The 19111-nt window shown below is 38.4% G+C and overlaps 1 protein-coding gene across 9 annotated transcripts in view; it reads left to right on the top strand.

The window, feature by feature from the left end:
• Positions 1–19111, top strand: part of UTRN (utrophin) — a 457412-nt gene that overhangs the window by 400697 nt on the left and 37604 nt on the right. For all 9 annotated transcript variants that reach the window (XM_072140867.1, XM_072140861.1, XM_072140863.1 and 6 more), the window contains 4 exons: positions 1319–1404; positions 8098–8255; positions 14013–14179; positions 18994–19105. In XM_072140867.1, the coding sequence (XP_071996968.1) occupies positions 1319–1404; positions 8098–8255; positions 14013–14179; positions 18994–19105 (523 nt within the window). The remainder of the gene's footprint in view (positions 1–1318; positions 1405–8097; positions 8256–14012; positions 14180–18993; positions 19106–19111) is intronic.

Genomic DNA, 19111 nt, shown 5'->3' with positions numbered 1-19111 from the left:
TGCCCCCCCAGTATACAGCACATTCCAAACATCTGAATTGTCATCCAGGGATTTTTTTTGTAATATTTATAATAATGTTCCCCCCCACTCTTTCCTCTCTAATTTTTCTCTAGAGCTTCTCACCTTTCCCGCGATCCACCGAAGCTCCGCTGCTACAGCGGTGACAGCTCATTGAGCGCTGGCGGCTCACAGAATATGACGTCAGCCGCGTGCCGACGTCATATTCTCTGCGGTGCTGGCACCCACGGAGCTGTCAAAGCAGCGGAGCTTTGGGGGATCGCGGGAAAGGTGAGAAACATTACCGGCGTATAAGACGACCCCAGACCAGACAGAGGATTTTTCAGTCTTCAAAAGTCGTCTTATACGCCGGAATATACAGTAAGCACTAGAAACCTAGAGCACATGAATTAATGTTTTTTAATTTCCCAAATATACTCAGAGTTGGTCATTTTGTAATACACTGTCATGTTGTGTGTGGTGGTGTGGTTTTTGTTGCATAAATCAATGTATTAAAGACTTGTAAAGACAATGTATTAAAGGCTGGGGATAATATGTGATAACACAGTTCTTTTTCTTTGCTCTCATATCGGCATTGAGTGAATTGAGCTTACAGTACTATGTATTATTGGGTTTATAAAAGGAAACTTTAATCAAGTACTTTTACAGTGCCAGTTCATCGTACTTTTCTCTTTACAAATTCGCAAGCTGTTTTTAAAAGAGAATGAAACAAAATTTGTCTCTTTCCATCTGCTTGGAAATTATGTAATTTTAGTTAGATGCTGCTTCTTCTAATCTGTCATGTCACAATACCTTATGTACTCTGTTAACAAGTAGGATTTCCTCTAAATTTAATGTTCAGTTCAAGGACATTGTTAAGAACTGTTAACTTGCACCAATATGGTCACTGTTTAGTCATTTACTGATACACAATTATCGAAGTATCTAATGCTGGATAATGCTGTCTAGTTTGAGACTTTGATATACCTTTAGACCTCCTTTCAGTTGGATTAATCGGCGCCAAAATATTATTGCATTTTCTATTAAACAGTGTTGCAATTTGGTCCCAGCATATCCCCTCCTTTTCTCAATAATCATGGATATTTCATTTACTTTTGGTGAAATTTACACCAACTCCAGCAATGTTCCATGAATGTTCTAAATTACCATATGGGCGTTGTTCAGACTGCAATTAAAAAAAATCAGTCACTTTAAAATCAAACTTATTAACTCATTTATAACAAAATATACAAATATACAAAATTGTCCAAATTTGAATTCAATTTATAGAAGGTTACAACTAATCTTATGTTATTCACAGGGGTCGAACCGGGAAGATCCGGGTGCAATCTCTGAAGATCGGCCTAATATCCCTATCTAAGGGTTTATTAGAAGACAAATACAAATGTAAGTAAACTTTAAATCCAAAAGATTTTTCTTCATTGCAGATAATCTACAAGTATTTTGCTGTTGTGTCTTGTCGCCCAAAATGCAATGGGTTTAATTGCAATGGGTCTTTTTAGTGTGTTTTATTTTTTACATAGTTCAAATACTGTCCAATGAAAAAATTGTCCCCTTTGGCTACATACATACGTGAAACTCCTAAGCCTGTATCCCTCTGAGATGTGTTCTCTGCTTTTTATTAATGGATTGATTCAGCAATGTCTTGAAGCTTTTAAACATTTTGGTGCTGGGACTTGTACAGTGCCCGTCTTTGTTAGTATACATGCTAATGTCAGGAGAAAACAGACATTTTCCTTTGATCCCATATAGTCGCTGTTGGCTGGTGTTAGTTTGGACCAGTGCACTGTTTTATAAACACACTGGGGCAGATTTATCAAAAGTTTCATAAGGTACGACGGAAAGTTTAGATGGTCCTCTGCTGCGCCAGTGTCTGATGCTGGATGATAAATATAATAATTCTTGGTACATGGACTTTTCCCCACAAAGCCATATCTTCTATTTTTAAGGTCACATACCTTTTGTCATACTAGTCATAAAAATGTCTGAAAACTGCCTAAAACGCTTAATAAATATGCCACAGACAGAATTCTGGTGAAATTTTACATCAGAATTCCGCCACAAACAGATTAATAAATGTTCCCCAATGTCAGGGGCGTAATGATAACCTAAAGAGACACATGATAGCATGATAGTTTGTGGGGCTAAGGGCCGAGGTCATGGGAAGCTGATGTAGAGAGGGGGTGGAGATGATAGTGTGTGGGGTTAGGGGCTGAGGTCATGGAATCTGGGGGAGGCTGAGGGGAGGGGGAGCTGTTGGAAGTATTAAGTGAACATTGGCAAAGGGTGTACTAAACTTATGAGGCAGAGTTTAATGAAATTTTGGTAGGTGGGAGCCCCTTTTAGAATTTTGCCTTGGGGCCCAGCGGACTCCAGTTACGCCACTGCCCAATGTTTTGTCTACTGCATAATCTCTTTTACAATAGTTTTATTCCATGAAATACTGCATTGTATTCATGTCAGTATAGAAATGTTTGGTAGCTTCATTATTGCTGGAGGAGCAGCACGGAACGAGGAAGAAGATGCTAACGTTTTGACTTCTTCTATGATTCCTTGGCACATGCTGACATTTTCTTTGCCACACATAAGCATGCTGGCCTAGATAATAAGCCATTTCTGACAGTGTTTTGCTCACTTTATGCACAAAATATCTGGCTTTATACTTCAGGGTTTGTAATATCTTCTGAAATGTTCAATAAATTGCTAAGAACATAGATAGAAGAGCAGGCAGATGTATCTGAGCATGTCATCCGATACACCTCATTTTACATGTAGAACAATGTGTAATCACAATGGCACTGCGGGTGAGGCTTGTGAAATATTGTAGCGTATCCCTAGGAAATAGATGACAAATTCCTCTATTCTACAGGAGAATGCTTATTATCTGCTGACACCAGTATAGCGATGTTGCTGTGTGTAGTCACAGATGAATGTTTTTACCCACAATACAGTACTATTTGAGGAATTTATTTGTGAAAGGGTTGGGCTACACAATATAAATATACTATATTTAATATAAATATACTAAGCTGACTATACATTGTTGTCGATTATACATCCTTGGTGTGGTGAGTCTGCCAAGTCATTGTGTGATAATGTTGGTTAGAGTCCTGATGGACACGGACACAAGGTGACAGTGCAGTGTTGCTGGCTACAGGGGCATAACTAGGAAAGGAAGGACTCTATAGCAGACTTCTGAATGAGGCCCCCCTTACCGCTTTAAAATACATATTACACTCATAGATACCTACATACATACAGTTCTCCACTCATACACACACATGTATACACTCTTACACACATATGCACACAAAGAGCATATACACATGACTTATACACACATACAGTGCCATTTAGAGCATATATGCATCACATATATGTTATATACATGTTATAGTATACAATGTGCAGCATTACTTTATAAACCAAATGGACCTTCTGTCACGGGAGGGGTTAAATTCAGAAAGAAACTATTACAAAACTGCCTCAGGGCAGTCAAAATGGGCCCATATCCAGACAGGTAAGTATATAAAACATCACTTTTATTCAGGATATTTAAAAGTATTGACACTAAATTACAGACTAACGTGGTTTAAACCACTAGGTGCACAGGACTAAGGTGAGATAAAAACACAATGTGAGCTATGTCACAGGCTATCACAAGTATTCAGTGATGAAATGTATGAGATAGCGGAGATAATATTGGGTCTAAGCCCAAATAAATACGCTGCTATAGGTCCACCAATGGCCAAGTGACGTGCACTGGTATTATGCAACGCTGCCAGCTAGGATAATACAGCTTTGATGCAGGCTCAAACCCTGTATTGGAGCCCTAAACGAGTTGGATTTCAGTATTGCCTCTACTGACCCAGCAGGGGCCGCTATTGTAGCTAAGTTAGATTGTAATATTGGCTGCATCGATATCCTAGCCCTTTAGTCAGCGATTTGCATATCAAAATGAAATCTATCTGTCCCTGTCTCAGTACATGTAGATGTGGTGATTGCCACTACTGTCTATTGACAGAGTCACATTGCTGATTAAAATAGACAAAATATTAGCCCCCCTACATGTTTCGCCAGTACACCAGGCTTCATCAGGGGTTTGGGCTAATTGCTGATCGCGGCACGGTCACGCCGGGTATATAACAATAAAGCTCCTCCCCGCAGGACCAGGCTCGGCCAATTAGAGTGAATTGTTAACAAAAAAGAAAGCATCCCTGTAGAGCCATAGATGACAGGCATTGCGAGTGGCCAATTGATGTATTAGAAGAGGATGACAGCTCCTCCCAGCGAAGAAGAGAGGGGTGTGCTAAAAATTCCGTTCTCCAATAGCGGCTGTCGTACCTTCACGTTCACCAGTCAGCTGACTGCGAGAGTCAGCTGACCGCCGGCCCAGGAGATCCCCGCGCATGTACGAGGACTTAGTGCAGAGGAAGACATTGTATTTCTTGAGGTGCGCATGTCAGTGGACTTAGTACTAATTTCATCACTGCATCCTAAAGGTATGAAAATCAACACGATGTACAAAAGATATCTTGCTGGGACTAGATATAAATTTCGAACGGTAGACCAGTATTTTCAAGTACATAGAACAGAATTTGATAAATAAAAGTTATATACAGCTACTATAGCAATATCTAGAATAGATTGATAACTAATATATAGTTATGTTATATTGAAGGCTGGATGTGCGCCAAAAGAATATATACAATGTGTACACGTAGATTGATTACTAAGACCTGCAGAGATATGCTGGGCCAGGGTGCCTATTATGGGCATAGTCACTATTATGGTACATAGTCACTTTATGGAGACTTCAATACCCACTCGGAGAATGAGAGGCTTCACTCTAGGATCTTATCCGTGCGGCTCTTGCTCCTTCTGCCCTCTGATGTCCAGAATAAAAACCTTTACTAATCCAGCGAATGGAGATGATATCTCCATAAGACATTTTCTGAATTATAAAAGCACTGCAGTGGTCTATGTGGCACAGTGTCCGTGTCCACGGCTATATGTTGGAAAAACTATACAACAACTACGGAGAAGAATCTCCAGGCATGTCAGTTCAATAACGACCAATAAAGATACCCTCATCTCGAGACATGTGAGACTCCATCATGGGGGGAATGCAAGCGCCCTCAGATTTTGGGCGATTGACCAAGTTAAAACTGGACCTCGTAAAGGCAACATCGACCATAAAGTACTACAACTGAAATCGAGGTGGATCCATCGCCTGAAATCGCTAAGTCCTTTGGGCCTTAATGAAGGATTTACCTTCACTGCATACTTATAAGCCTTAATGTCATGTACTTTTCAATGTAAATAATTGTAAATATTAGTTCCACTACCATTATCTCCATGATTGCTTGTTATATCTATCTGGCCACTTTGATCAAAAAATTTTTTTTCGATCATAACACTTTTTTTCTAACATACATCCCACATCTCTCGGGCCATTTCTGACTGACAGCTTCTCCCATTGAAGCTATAGGTACCTTAGTGATGCTCCAATAAGGCTCTGAGGCTACGTACCTCTATGATGATATGACTCATAGTCCTATATGCTCGCTTTACACATGTTATTTATCTAGCCAGCACGACTTTATAAGTCGGACAGCATACTGCAGAATGTAGTCATTTTGACTCATGATGCCATACATTAATTCTTTCTACTTCTGCCCATAATAGGCACCCTGGCCCAGCATATCTCTGCAGGTCTTAGTAATCAATTTACGTGTATGTTACACATTGTATATATTCTTTTGGCGCACATCCAGCCTTCAATATAACATAACTATATATTGCTATAGTAGCTGTATATAACTTTTATTTATCAAATTCTGTTCTATGTACTTGAAAATACTGGTCTACCGTTCGAAATTTATATCTAGTCCCAGCAAGATATCTTTTGTACATCGTGTTGATTTTCATACCTTTAGGATGCAGTGATGAAATTAGTACTAAGTCCACTGACATGCGCACCTCAAGAAATACAATGTCTTCCTCTGCACTAAGTCCTCGTACATGCGCGGGGATCTCCTGGGCCGGCGGTCAACTGACTCTCACAGTCAGCTGACTGGTGGGCGTGAAGGTACGACAGCCGCTATTGGAGAACGGAATTTTTAGCACACCCCTCTCTTCTAGAGGGCTAGGATATCGATGCAGCCAATATTACAATCTAACTTAGCTACAATAGCGGCCCCTGCTGGGTCAGTAGAGGCAATACTGAAATCCAACTCGTTTAGGGCTCCAATACAGGGTTTGAGCCTGCATCAAAGCTGTATTATTCTAGCTGGCAGCGTTGCATAATACCAGTGCACGTCACTTGGCCATTGGTGGACCTATAGCAGCGTATTTATTTGGGCTTAGACCCAATATTATCTCCGCTATCTCATACATTTCATCACTGAATACTTGTGATAGCCTGTTACATAGTTCACATTGTGTTTTTATCTCACCTTAGTCCTGTGCACCTAGTGGTTTAAACCACGTTAGTCTGTAATTTAGTGTCAATACTTTTAAATATCCCAAATAAAAGTGATGTTTTATATACTTACCTGTCCGGATATGGGCCCATTTTGACTGCCCTGAGGCAGTTTTGTAAAAGTTTCAATGTGCAGCATAACACTCACACACCTATTTAGTGCCTACACTTTAGGTAGTAAAACTGTCAGACAGAATAATGATTCTGATTCAGTTTGTTTGTGCTGATTACACTTTGTATCGATGTGCAGATATAGAACCTGCTCTAGCCAGTTGTCTTATACCCAGGAATGACTGGCTACTGCCGAGCTTCACTGCTTCTCCCACTGATAATAGAGGAGAAGCAGGGCAATGTTATCCACTGTATGTGCAAATAAGCACATATCAGGAATCAGCCCAATGTATCCTTACAACTGAAGGCTAAAAAAGTGAATAAAGCCTTAGTGATGCCTTTGGACACCGGGCATCCATTGCAAAGGGGCATTCTAAACTAGTGAAAGGGGTTGTCTGCAGTTATGCAGGGATTTGAGGATCTGTAAAATAAAATGTATCCTAGCAAATAAATCCTAAAATAAATATACTACAAACATGATAAATCTTTAATGTATGAGCTACATATATAAAACAAATGTGTACACTTTCTTAAATCTCTGGCTAGAGAAGGATATGCATTGGAAAGGTTATCTCCTTTGGGAAACAGTTTCTTGTCCATTAGCACCTATCGTCTTGTAGGCTCCTTTGAGAGATCAATAATAAAAAGCAACAGCCGCTACACAAGAATGATTTCTCTGTTCTTGTTTTTTTTTTTTTTTGTACATTTCCCTTCTCTTTATTCTTGAAAATTGTAGGTCAGATGTGCAGTCTTCCAATTTATTTTTCAGCTATAGGCCACCAGTCAGGCAGCAGCGAAATACGGTTTTTCGTCTTGTGAATACATATAACATATATGGATATACTTACAATGTATTGCATATGTTTCTACTACTAGGAGACTCATTATTCATTAGTAGTTAGTGTTATATTTACTTTCTATTACTACAGATTTTTTTTCTAGGTCCACATCTAAAATGTTCTAGAACCATAACAGTAAACAGGGAAAGCTCAATTGAACTGAATCCAGTTTAACCACAATAATCAGCCTGTTTATGCTGCAGGGTTTGTGACAGATGATTCCTTACAGAACTTCCAATACAGATTTGAATGAATATAATCTCTCGGACCCCAATTCCACTAGAATCTGTGACAAAGACCCCTATATTCTACATACAATTTATAATATTGTTGTCTTGGAGGCCTTTTGGATACCTTCAGGCTCCAAGATTGGGCCACAAATGCAATGCAGTGTAATGAATACAATGCAACACTTATATTTAGTGTTCTCTAAAAAAGAATATTTTGGCTTTCTGATATCTACCCACGACATACATACTATAGAGGCACACCTTGCAGTTTGGTCACAGGTCTTTGTTAGAGGTCTTCTTACATTTGACCCTAGGTTAGATCTTGGCTATATTTTATTTTAATTATATAAACTTGTTTTGAATTTGAGTTAAATTTGACAAATATTTTATTTTATTTAAAATTTTTCTTGCATAGATCTTTTCAAGGAAGTTTCTGGAGCGGCTGATACATGTGACCAGAAGCAGCTGGGATTACTGCTCCATGATGCTATTCAGATCCCTCGTCAACTTGGAGAAGTGGCAGCTTTTGGAGGCAGTAACATTGAACCAAGTGTCCGCAGTTGCTTTCAGCATGTAGGTTTCATTTCTATGATGATGTAAATGTATCTATATAATTGTACAGACAATACCCCCAACAATTCCTTAAAATATATAACCTGCACAGTTACAGAGCTTAATATTATATTATTAGAATATAATTTTTTTGGTGTTTTAGTTCAAGCTCACACATTAAAATCATTTCCATTATTGATTTTCTTGAAATAATCTTTCCCTATAGAAAATATTGGAAGTTGTATAGATTACATGTACATACTGTAAATCTGTTCTTGGACCTGTGACAGTGCTGTTTCTCTTGCACAGTTTGTGCACAGCTGCACACATCCATATTGAATATCAATGTTATGACAGGCAGCTATCAGCAAACACAATTTAACTGCAAGTTGTAAAATGGGACGAAGCCTGGAAACACATTATAGTCTAATGTGAGTTATTTCTCGCTGTACTGTACTCACTATAAAATATGCATGCAAGGCTTTCACTTCTATTGTTGGTTTTCCTTGTCAGCTGCGTGCACAGAATAAAAATGGATTTCTAATTGCTGTTAGCATGAAATAATGGTTGTCCGGAGTGACAGTTTTCTAATAATAGCGGCTTACTCTAAATTATACATCCACAGCAAAATACATTGCAATCTGTTTCCCCTCAAGTGAAATAAGTACACCTTGCTTTCTTACTAACTACATTTACTACATTTGTGCATTAAAAATTGTTGTGCCTCTTATTACTGATATTTGTCCTAGACACATAGGAGTCTGTCATTTAACGCCACCTCCCATCTTCTAACAAGAATACCACCTAGCTGTGCTCAGGGGTGTGGCTACAGTGGGTAGAGAGCTTGTAGTCACACTAGGACTTGTGGTGCTGGAATTGGAATATGGTGGGGGGAGCTCAACAATAAAACAAACACATTTGTAAAAAAATTATACATATAAAAAAAAACAAGCGTTAAGAAAATAAGCCCCAAGATCTTGTTATTCATGCTTATTGCATCTTTTATACTGCTTGCTACGCTTCTAGGGTTAAGGTATCTGGTACTGATGGTGCTGTGCAGACTTACCGGTACCAAAGTCTCAGATAGTGGTTGAACTGTGTTCCTTGCTATGCTAATAAATCTTTCCAATTTGCGCCTTTTTATCATTTCTGACACTTGATCCAACTTGGACCCTATCACACTTTCCGCTTCTTTAAAATTACTTTTCCGAATTTCACTGTGTCTTCCTTATTTAAACTTGATTTGAAATATGAAACAATATCATACAATAGTCAACTACCTACAACTGTATCATAGAACATAGTAGTCATTTATTATACACATTAAAGGAGTGTAATTTGTGCAAAAACTATGATTTCACCACCATGCTAAGTTTATATAGTGACATCATTCTTAAAGGCCATTCATACTAGGGGTTCTGAGGAAAGGAATACATTTGTTTGGCATAGTTGTAGAGCATAGATGGGAGCATAGTTACACTATTTCACCCTGGGAAACTTATTTTCATTTTCCTTTCCCAATGACATGGGAAAAGGCGTAGCTTGGCTGCCTAACTAAGTGCATTTTTTTCCCATTAAAATTTTTTAGCTTGGATATGTGGATTAACTTCTTCACAACTGCTGCCTGTTGGAGTGCTGTTTTTCCCTTGGATATATATTTATATATACGTGTGTGTAATCGTCAGCTGAATGCTCTTCATAACCAATAGCAGATAATGGCGCCAAGAAATAATGCTGCCACTAAAGTGCACGATGTCACTGGAATTTCATGCAAAGTAAACAGCCATTATGACTTTAAGTAGTCGCAGATCGATGTTACCATTCCATGCTTCCAATAAATTAGAAATAACTGCTAACAACCTTATGCGGTGCTGCAACTCAAAGTCATGAGACATGTACTTGCCTCATTGACTCTACATTTGATAAAAGTTGCCTAATAGTAACTAATAATAATTCCTTTATTTATACAGTGCACACAGATTACGCAGCGCTGCACAGAGCTTCACAAATTACTTAAGTATGGATCAGACAAAGGAAGACATAGCAATTAGCAACTTCCATGTCATGTAAAAGACTACATCCCCCTAATTAATGCATCTATATATGCACACACACATATATATATATATATATATATGTGTGTGTGTGTGTATATATATATACACATATTACATACACACTTGCACACAATTGCTAATCATTATGCTGATCTTGGTCATTATGTGATGCCAGCGTAGTATGAAACCTAAGGCTGTTTGAGCTTTTTACAAGAAATGCACCAGCAACCTGCACCTTCATCACATTTGGCAGAAGATCGAGTTCATCTACTGTTTAATTCATGCCCTCTCGTTTAATTTTGCTACATTAGTCTGTAATTTGTTTGTTTTATAGCTTTGGCTCTTTAGTATTTGGAGTTGGCATTTCAAAGCTTTCTGCCCACTGTTAAGCGCTCTTATAAATAAATAACACACTCTTCTATCTGAAGGGAGCCAAGGCCGTGTGTATATTGTATAAGACCCCATGCACATGACAAACTCCTGGCCTCCATAGAGGTCTATGGCACCTGATCAGGTTGTAGTGAGCACACATTGTCTGACCAAGCCAGGTGGCCACATATAGGACATGTACATGCTGCTCTTCAGTTTGATACATACTGTACATTCTAACCATATATATTTACTGAATGCAAAAGAAGAAAATCTACATAAATCAACATCACTTCTAAAACCTTTTTGCTATTTCCTGCCTTGTCGAAAGAGTGTCCACTTATTTATACCATCTCCCTGACACCAGTGATCTAGCTGGAAACCCCCTTTAGGCTTGAATCACAGACAAAGGTTTTCTGCCTTTTTTATTGTTGGAAGTCCTATATTTTTCCCGATGTGTTGTAATGTATACATATTATTTTACTTAACTATAGCAAACTTGTTTGTTCAACATGAGATCAAGTTGTCCAAAATAGCAGATTTTTTTTCCCAGTTTAGCTTATCAAAATTTTAAATTATTTTGAGAGCAATAGCAATGGCTGACTGCTGTATTCACTGTTTATACTTTTTTTTTTAACCCCTTAAGGACGCAGGGTTTTTTCGCTCATTTCTCGCTCTCCACCTTCAAAAATCCATAACTTTTTAATTTTTACGTGTACAGACCTGTGTCATGGCTTATTTTGTGCGTGACAAATTTTACTTTCCCGTAATGTTATTTATTTTAACATGCCGTGTACTGCGAAGCTGAAAAAAGATTCCAAATGTGGAAAAATTTAAAACGTTCTTGTGGGCTCAGTTTTTACGACTTTCACTCTTCGCTCCAAATAACACGCCTACTTTATTCTTTGGTTTGGTGCGATCGCAGTGATACCAAATTTATATAGGTTTTATTGTGTTTTAATACATTTTCAAAAATTAAACAAATGTGTACAAAAAAGAAAAAAAAAATGTTGCCATCTTCTGAAGCTAATAACTTTTTCATACTTTGGCGCACGGAGCTGTGTGAGGTGTCATTTTTTGCGAAATGAGCCGAGGTTTGCATTGCTACCATTTTGAGGTCTGTACGACATTTTGATCATTATTTTTTCCATTTTTTATGTGATGTAAAAAGGTGTAAAAGTCGCATTACGGACATTTGGGCGCCATTTCCCGTCTCGGAGGTCACCGCCGGCCGTAACCGTTTCTATATTTTGATAGATCGGGCATTTTGGGACGTGGCGATATCTAATGTGTCTGTGATTTTTACTGTTTATTATGCTTTATATCAGTTCTAACGAAAGGGGGGGTGATTTGAATTTTTTATATTTTATAAATTTTTTTTATTTTTTAAACTTTTTTTAAACTTTTTTTTTCACTATATCTTAGACCATCTAGGGTACATTAACTCTAGATAGTCAGATCGTTCCTACCATATACCGCAATACTTCTGTATTGAAATATATGGCATTTTTGCAGCTCATTCATTACAATGAGCCACTGGGTCATTGTAACGAATCTGCAGAAGCCATTAAGCCTTGGGTCAAACGAAGACCCGAGGCTACCATGGCAACTGATCGCCGCCCCCCGATGACGTTCGGGGGCACGTCGATTGTAAAAAAGATGGCAGTCAAAGGATTAATAGCCGCGATCGGTGCAAGCACTGACTGCGCTTATTAGCGGTGGTGGTTTGCCGCAATATGCAACAACCCCCACCTTTGTATGAAGAGGACTCAGCCCGTGAGCCCTCTTTATACATTCCCTATACCTCTGCGCCGTATAGCGTTAAGGGGTTAAAGGACACCTGTCATCAGGTCTCTGTCACTAGTCCTGTCACTTCTACCTGTTGGGGAAGCTCACAAGGATTCCATCCCAGCCTTTATCTAGTTAATTCATATATTAATCATTGTAAAATCATCTTTTCTTTATTATGTAAATGAGGCTGGTCACATGGTCAGAGGCAGTGATTTCACCCCTGTTACCCCTCCCCTCTCCTCCCCCTGCTCATGTCTGTGTGTAATGTATAGTAAAGCATTGCTTGTGTCTGTGCTTTATCTGCTGACATGCTCTCCCTCATAATACACATGTGTGAGACACAGACATCAGCTACACAAGTACCTGATATGTTCTGCTATAACATGGCTGTATCTTGGAGCTGTTGTATCTCTCCTATACACACAGAGGCTGCAGGGTGCATGGCCGCCAGCACCAGGAAGCACATGGAGGAGCCATTACACCATTATACCTCACATCATTATACAGGCTGTCAGTCATGCACTGGGGGTGTGGCTGTGCCTCCCACTCATGAATAAGCTGGGCAGCTTGAATATGATAATGACTCATTGGACATCTCAAAGGTCATTTGCATACAGCTTTAGGACCTCATTGCTTAAAGGGAACCCGTCACCACTATTTTCACAAATACAGGTAGTGGCAGGTTCCTATAAAGCCCTAGTAACTATCTGACCTCCTGCTTGTAGCTAAAAGTAGTTTCCCTCAGATCCCCATAAAATCAGAGTTATAATCTTGCCTGGTATCTATGCAGCTTTGGAGTGAGTCCACGGGGGGCGTGGCCTAATATCATGTGACCAGGGTGACATCATCAAAGGTCCTTGAGCTACTTAATATGAAAACTGTACTCCATGTACATATCTGACCACATAAAACAATCACCGCAGCCTCCATGGACTTCTTCTCCTCTGCATGCAGCCTGCTGTGATTTCATGTGATAAAATATGCTGTGATTTCATGACATATATGCTTAGTGTACAGTTCCTAATGCAACAAAAGCTATAGGACCTATGATGATGTCACCCTGGACACATGACATTATAGCAGCATACAGAGATAGGGATGGAGAGAAGCTGCTGGATTCAGCCCGAGGAGGCCACGCCCACCTGGACTCGCTGTAGCCTTGCTTAGTTACCAGATAAAACTATAAAGTTCAATATATGGGAATCTCGGGGGAATAATTTTTAGCTACAAGCAGGGTGTCAGATAGTTACTAGAGCTCTATAGGAACCTGTCACTACCTGTATTTGTGAAAATAGTGGTGACGGGCTCCCTTTAAGTTTACAGGCATTTAGAGGGACAATGAAGGGATAGAGGCAATGTTTTCTAATGTCAGTTTATGAAAATATATTTAGTTTAGGGAGTTAATTTGCCTGACAGGTTTTCTTTAAATATGTTTGATATGTTAGCATACTTCATGGTGAATTTATAACATTGTCAGGGTTATAGGTTTTCTCTAAAAATATTTTTTCTTTAAAATGTGCTATAGATCCAATTTTTATCATGATTTCCTTATAAATTTCAGGCACAGAATAAGCCAGAAATCAATGTGAAACAGTTTATTGAATGGATGCGTTTGGAACCTCAGTCCATGGTGTGGATGCCTGTTCTGCACAGAGTGGCAGCTGCTGAAACTGCTAAGCATCAAGCCAAGTGTAATATCTGCAAAGAGTGTCCAATTGTCGGGTTCAGGTAGGAATATCCAAGTATACTCTGCCAAAATACTAATATCACAGTAAATGATTTTTTCACAACATATTCATGACTGGTCGTATTGTTTTATTAACTTAAATAACAAACTGGGAGAAATTGATACATTGTTCTCCCTCATGTATGGACCCAGGAGAAGGTGAATGAGGCGGAACAGTGTGTATCTGTTTGCTTGGACTTAATTAAAATATAACTATTGTTTAATTAAATTTTATGTTCAACACATTTTTGAGAATATTTGGTCATTAGAGTTTTCCATGCCATGATGTATACTTAAAATAGTTATTAAATTCGATGTGTTTATAAAAAAGAGACATATGGCACAGCAGATTTTTATTTTCCATTGTTTTCTATAGACATTTAACATAATATTTTAGTATAAGTTTTGTTTTCTCTGTGTGTCAGTAATATCATTTGGAAGCTGCTTGTTTGCCAAGCATAAATTAAAGGTCATCCATGCGTGTATTTTTTAACAGTGCGAAAGTTGCTCAAGTATCCTGGAAAATGATAATTCTGTGGAAAGAATAATGTATTAGTATAGCAGCATTTCAGCATCATGTTGTGTTGCATATTAATACATATTTTCATGTTGGAATATTTTTTATCTACTAAATTCTGAGAATTCTTTCAGCCATTATTTTACCGAGCGTTTTAATTGGCCAACTTCACGCTGAGTGTATACAGTAGCAGGCAAGCTTTATTTTATTTTACTGGTGTTTCACTTACAGTCTATTTTTGTTTATCAAAAGTTTTATAAAATGTTTTTGGTAATTTTAAAACTTATTTATTTCAGGTTTGTGGTGAGTTGTACATAGTCAGGCACATTTCCTTAGGGGCACATGTCAAAAGACATGTGCAGCCTTCTGATTTTAAAGATTCATCCTTATCCATACCAAGTTTTAATTTTTTTAATTTGGGGATAATAAAGTTATTCAGATAATCTTTAGACCTTTAGATTTTTTTGCATTTTGGTGTCTAATGGTAAATTAAGAAACAAAAAAGCATTCTCACTCTCAGTATCCCATAATGAGGCTGTAATGCAGATATGTCAAGGTTTATTAGAAAATAAAACACTTTAAAGGGAACCTGTCATCAGGATTTACCATATTCACCTAATCACAGGTTTCAATAGCCTTAATACTGACTTTCAACTTGCTTTTATAATTAATCTTCCTTGTTCCATTCACAATAAAATGTAGATACAAGTATACCCGGCTCAGAGGTGTCCATTGGATCCTCAGATTACTCTGAGTCAGGTTATCCTCACAAATCGCACGTCTCATCTAAACTTCTCACTGCGCCTGACAAATTGCAGAAGCTGTCAGTTAAACGTTGGCAGAAGTGAGAGCTGTGAGGATTGCTTGATGATTCAGGGACTTGGATGATTCCAGCCGAAGCCTGGTGTTGGCAACAAAATGATGTGTTGGAAGGAGGAGGGGGGGGGTGTCATTGTCTGGAACTGGAAGTTGAGGTAGTGCAGAATAGGTGAGAGTACAGAGATATTAATAGAAACCTGATCCAGAGTAATCTGAACCTTAAACTGAGCAAAGGGTTTACCTTCCAACTAGACAGTGACTCAGAGCCCTAACTTAAAATCAGTTGATAAAGGGACTTTAAATATGTTTGTTTATCAGTTGTTCCCATTCATCTTGACAGTGCTTGAGAGAGTCTGCAGAGAAGAAAGGCAAAAACTCCCCAAATTCTGGCGTTGAAACCTTGTGGCCAAAGAAAACTGGAGGCTCTAATTGCTGGCAAAGCCACTTAAGCTGAACTCAGTAGCACACGAGTGGTTGGTCTGTGAATCACAGACTGTGTTAGCTGGAATTTATGGAGCAACCACAATGCAGAGTACAAGGCTCAGTAGCAGGGGCACTTAGACTTTCCGCTACTTCCTCCAGCTTAATCGGAGTAGTTTACCTCATTAGTCTATCTGCTAGTGACAAGATTTGTCCACATCCTTTTCTAATGGTGGTCATCTTTCTACAACATTTACCTGTCATCCATCTAATGACTGTTTTAACCGCTTAGGTTCTAAAATGATTATTGTTTGTGTGTATTCTTTGTGTCACACTGTAAACATAGTACCCCAAATACAAATGATAACTTTGATTTAAAGGAGAGTAATATAAGTATCATGCTGAGCTGTTACCGGTACTTTAAAGAGACTAAATACTAATCTTAATAAAGTAGTAATTGCACTTTTTGTCCTACTGTTGTTTGCTCAGTAATGGAACTTAAGGGTTTTCTGTTCTCCAGGATTCTTCCTGCAGATATTAGCCAAAGGGGGATCTTTTTTCTTACTTGTTGTAAATACCTTTGAGGGAAGCTTATTACAGCTCGTTCTAGCACTTTTCATAAAACCGTATTCAGAGACGAAGCAGCAAATTGGATTTTTACAGAGTTACATAGAAAAAAACATATTATTTTATTTGTGTATCTCCTCTATGGGTCATAGATTGCAGTATTAAAACCATCACTTTCAACATCGAGGCAATAAAAGTGGGTGATCAAATTACATTTTAAATGTGTTTTTCCCTGTAAACAGGGGCTATTTTACACATTTTCGTGTTCTATTTAATAAATCTGTGAATGTTTTGATGTGAACATTAACAGTATACAGCATCCTGCTCCTCGGGCTTATTGGCACTCATCCCTCAAGCTCTTAGTGCTCATGTGACAAAGTTAATAAGGCTGCTCTCATTATTTGGTACTAAATTTACATGCCAATTAAAGGATAAGGTGCCCAAAACTGATTAAGTGGAATTGAGTGTCAGAAACAAAGATAATACATAATGGCTCTAAACTATAACTTTGCACTTAACCCGTCTTTTGGTGAATAACATCAATAATGTGACTAGGGTTTAAAAGTTTTTTTAATAACTTAATTAACTTTAAATTTAAATAAATGACATATAAAGTATTTTCATATATCAAAGCCGACCTAATCATTCATTAACAGCCTTTCATCAGGAATCTGTAGTCCAGTGTATGTATATGAGGAGAAACACTGTTTCAGATCACTGTGGAACTTGTAATCTTCATTTTCTCTGATCTTTTTTTCACTGCAGTCTCTGTAGCTTCACGATTCTCTGTGTACTGTAGTCAGAGATCTAGCTGTATTCTCTCACTGCTCTTCCTAACTGCGGCATAGTGTTTTCTGACACCTCAGTGAGCATTTATCTTGCTAGCAAGATGGAATTCAGCAGAAATTAATAAGGCCCATATCACATCACTGTTGTTTTGTGTTCCTTTTTTTTTCTTATTTCGTTCAGTTATTGTGTGCCAAATACCAGTGACAAGTAGTGGGGGAACTTTAAAGAGTGGGGGTATAATGGAAGGTACAAGAAGTATAACGAGGTAAGGCATAATGTTTTGTGTGTCTGACCACACCTGGTTTTGGCTCACAATAATGCCGCATGCGGACAAATGTATGCACTTTGAAGACCACAAACAGGCCTTAAATATGGGCAGGAATAAGGCTTGTTCGATAATTCGCGACATGGACAGTCATCCCACCCAAAGCGTGGTGCACGCACCCATCGTGGGCATGTGCACATAGAAAATAATGGGGCGTTGTATTATCCACAACAAACTGCTAGTACACAGCCCCATTACACGTTTGTGTGCATAAAGCATACCTGAAGGAAATAACTGAAGACCTAATGGAGATGTGATCTGGGCCTAAGAAACATTTAAGGAGAGAATGAGGAAGGACAAGTAATTGGACTTATAAGCACATTGCTTTTATCACATATGTTACAAATCTTAACAAGTGGACCTGACCCCACAATGTTTGGATTCATGCTGAACAACATGGATTCAGGCCCCCCAAACTTGGACCTAAGTCAGAAGTCACAGACGGTGAAAATCGGTGGAAAAATGGTTGCTATGTAAAGGTGGCTTTGCCAGGAGCATTTAAAGAGTTAACACTAATTAGTGTTGCCTGAGACAAGCTGTAGAATGGAGCCCTCTCCACCTCATCTAATAGTAATGTATCAGGTTATTTTTTTTACCAAGTGGGTTCTGCATGCAGCGTCTTATACCCATGCTGACAACAGTTGTGAAGAGTCACCATTTTTAAGCAGCAGCCGTAGCAGATAGCTATGCCCCTGATGCTGTCCCCCATCTTGCTGCAAGTAGTGCTGCCTGAGGCAAAAGGCTCAATTCACCTCAGGCTGGTGCATCCTCTTTTAAAGCAGTTGTGTGACAGAAAAGAAGCCTATTTTTCTTTTTTTTTTTAATAACTTATACCAAATAATGAACTGCTGTAAACAACATTAACAGACATATTTTTCAGCAGCCTCATGTATTATAAACACAGCAGTTTAGATGTTTATTGAGGTACATAAGAGAATTTTAGGAGATGCTCTGAGACACTATGCAGCAGTCATTGTGCTAGGAGAAGATAAGATGTGAGCATCGCCTATTGTGAATGATGGATCCTGTGCAAACTGTGTTATCACAGGCAAGATTACAATGAAAAATGATAAGATAACCACTGTGGTCATACAATGTACAAAACATTAATAAAATTTCGGTACTTGGTATTGAATTCCGTAAGAATAAAGTTAGAAAAGTTCTGGTGACACATTCTTTCTCCTGCATATTAATGCAAGATATCCTAGAGAGTCTTTTCTTCGTAAACTCAATATTCCTGAATCTTCTTTTTCCTTCATCTTCTAGTGCCATGAAAATCTAGAAAATAGTACAAATCTTGCAGCTATACAATATTTACTTGAAGAACCAACTCCTTGGGGAACTAAGAGTTATGTTTTTATTTTATTTTGTCATTTCAGGTATCGGAGCCTGAAACATTTCAACTATGATGTTTGTCAGAGCTGTTTCTTTTCTGGAAGAACTGCAAAAGGTCACAAGCTGCATCATCCAATGGTGGAGTATTGCATACCGGTAAAT

The sequence above is a fragment of the Engystomops pustulosus genome, chromosome 3 (genome assembly GCF_040894005.1).
Source record: "Engystomops pustulosus chromosome 3, aEngPut4.maternal, whole genome shotgun sequence".
Taxonomy (NCBI): Eukaryota; Metazoa; Chordata; class Amphibia; order Anura; family Leptodactylidae; genus Engystomops; species Engystomops pustulosus.
The sequence above is the reverse complement of the archived record's forward strand: the minus strand, read 5'-3'. Positions and strand labels throughout refer to the sequence as shown.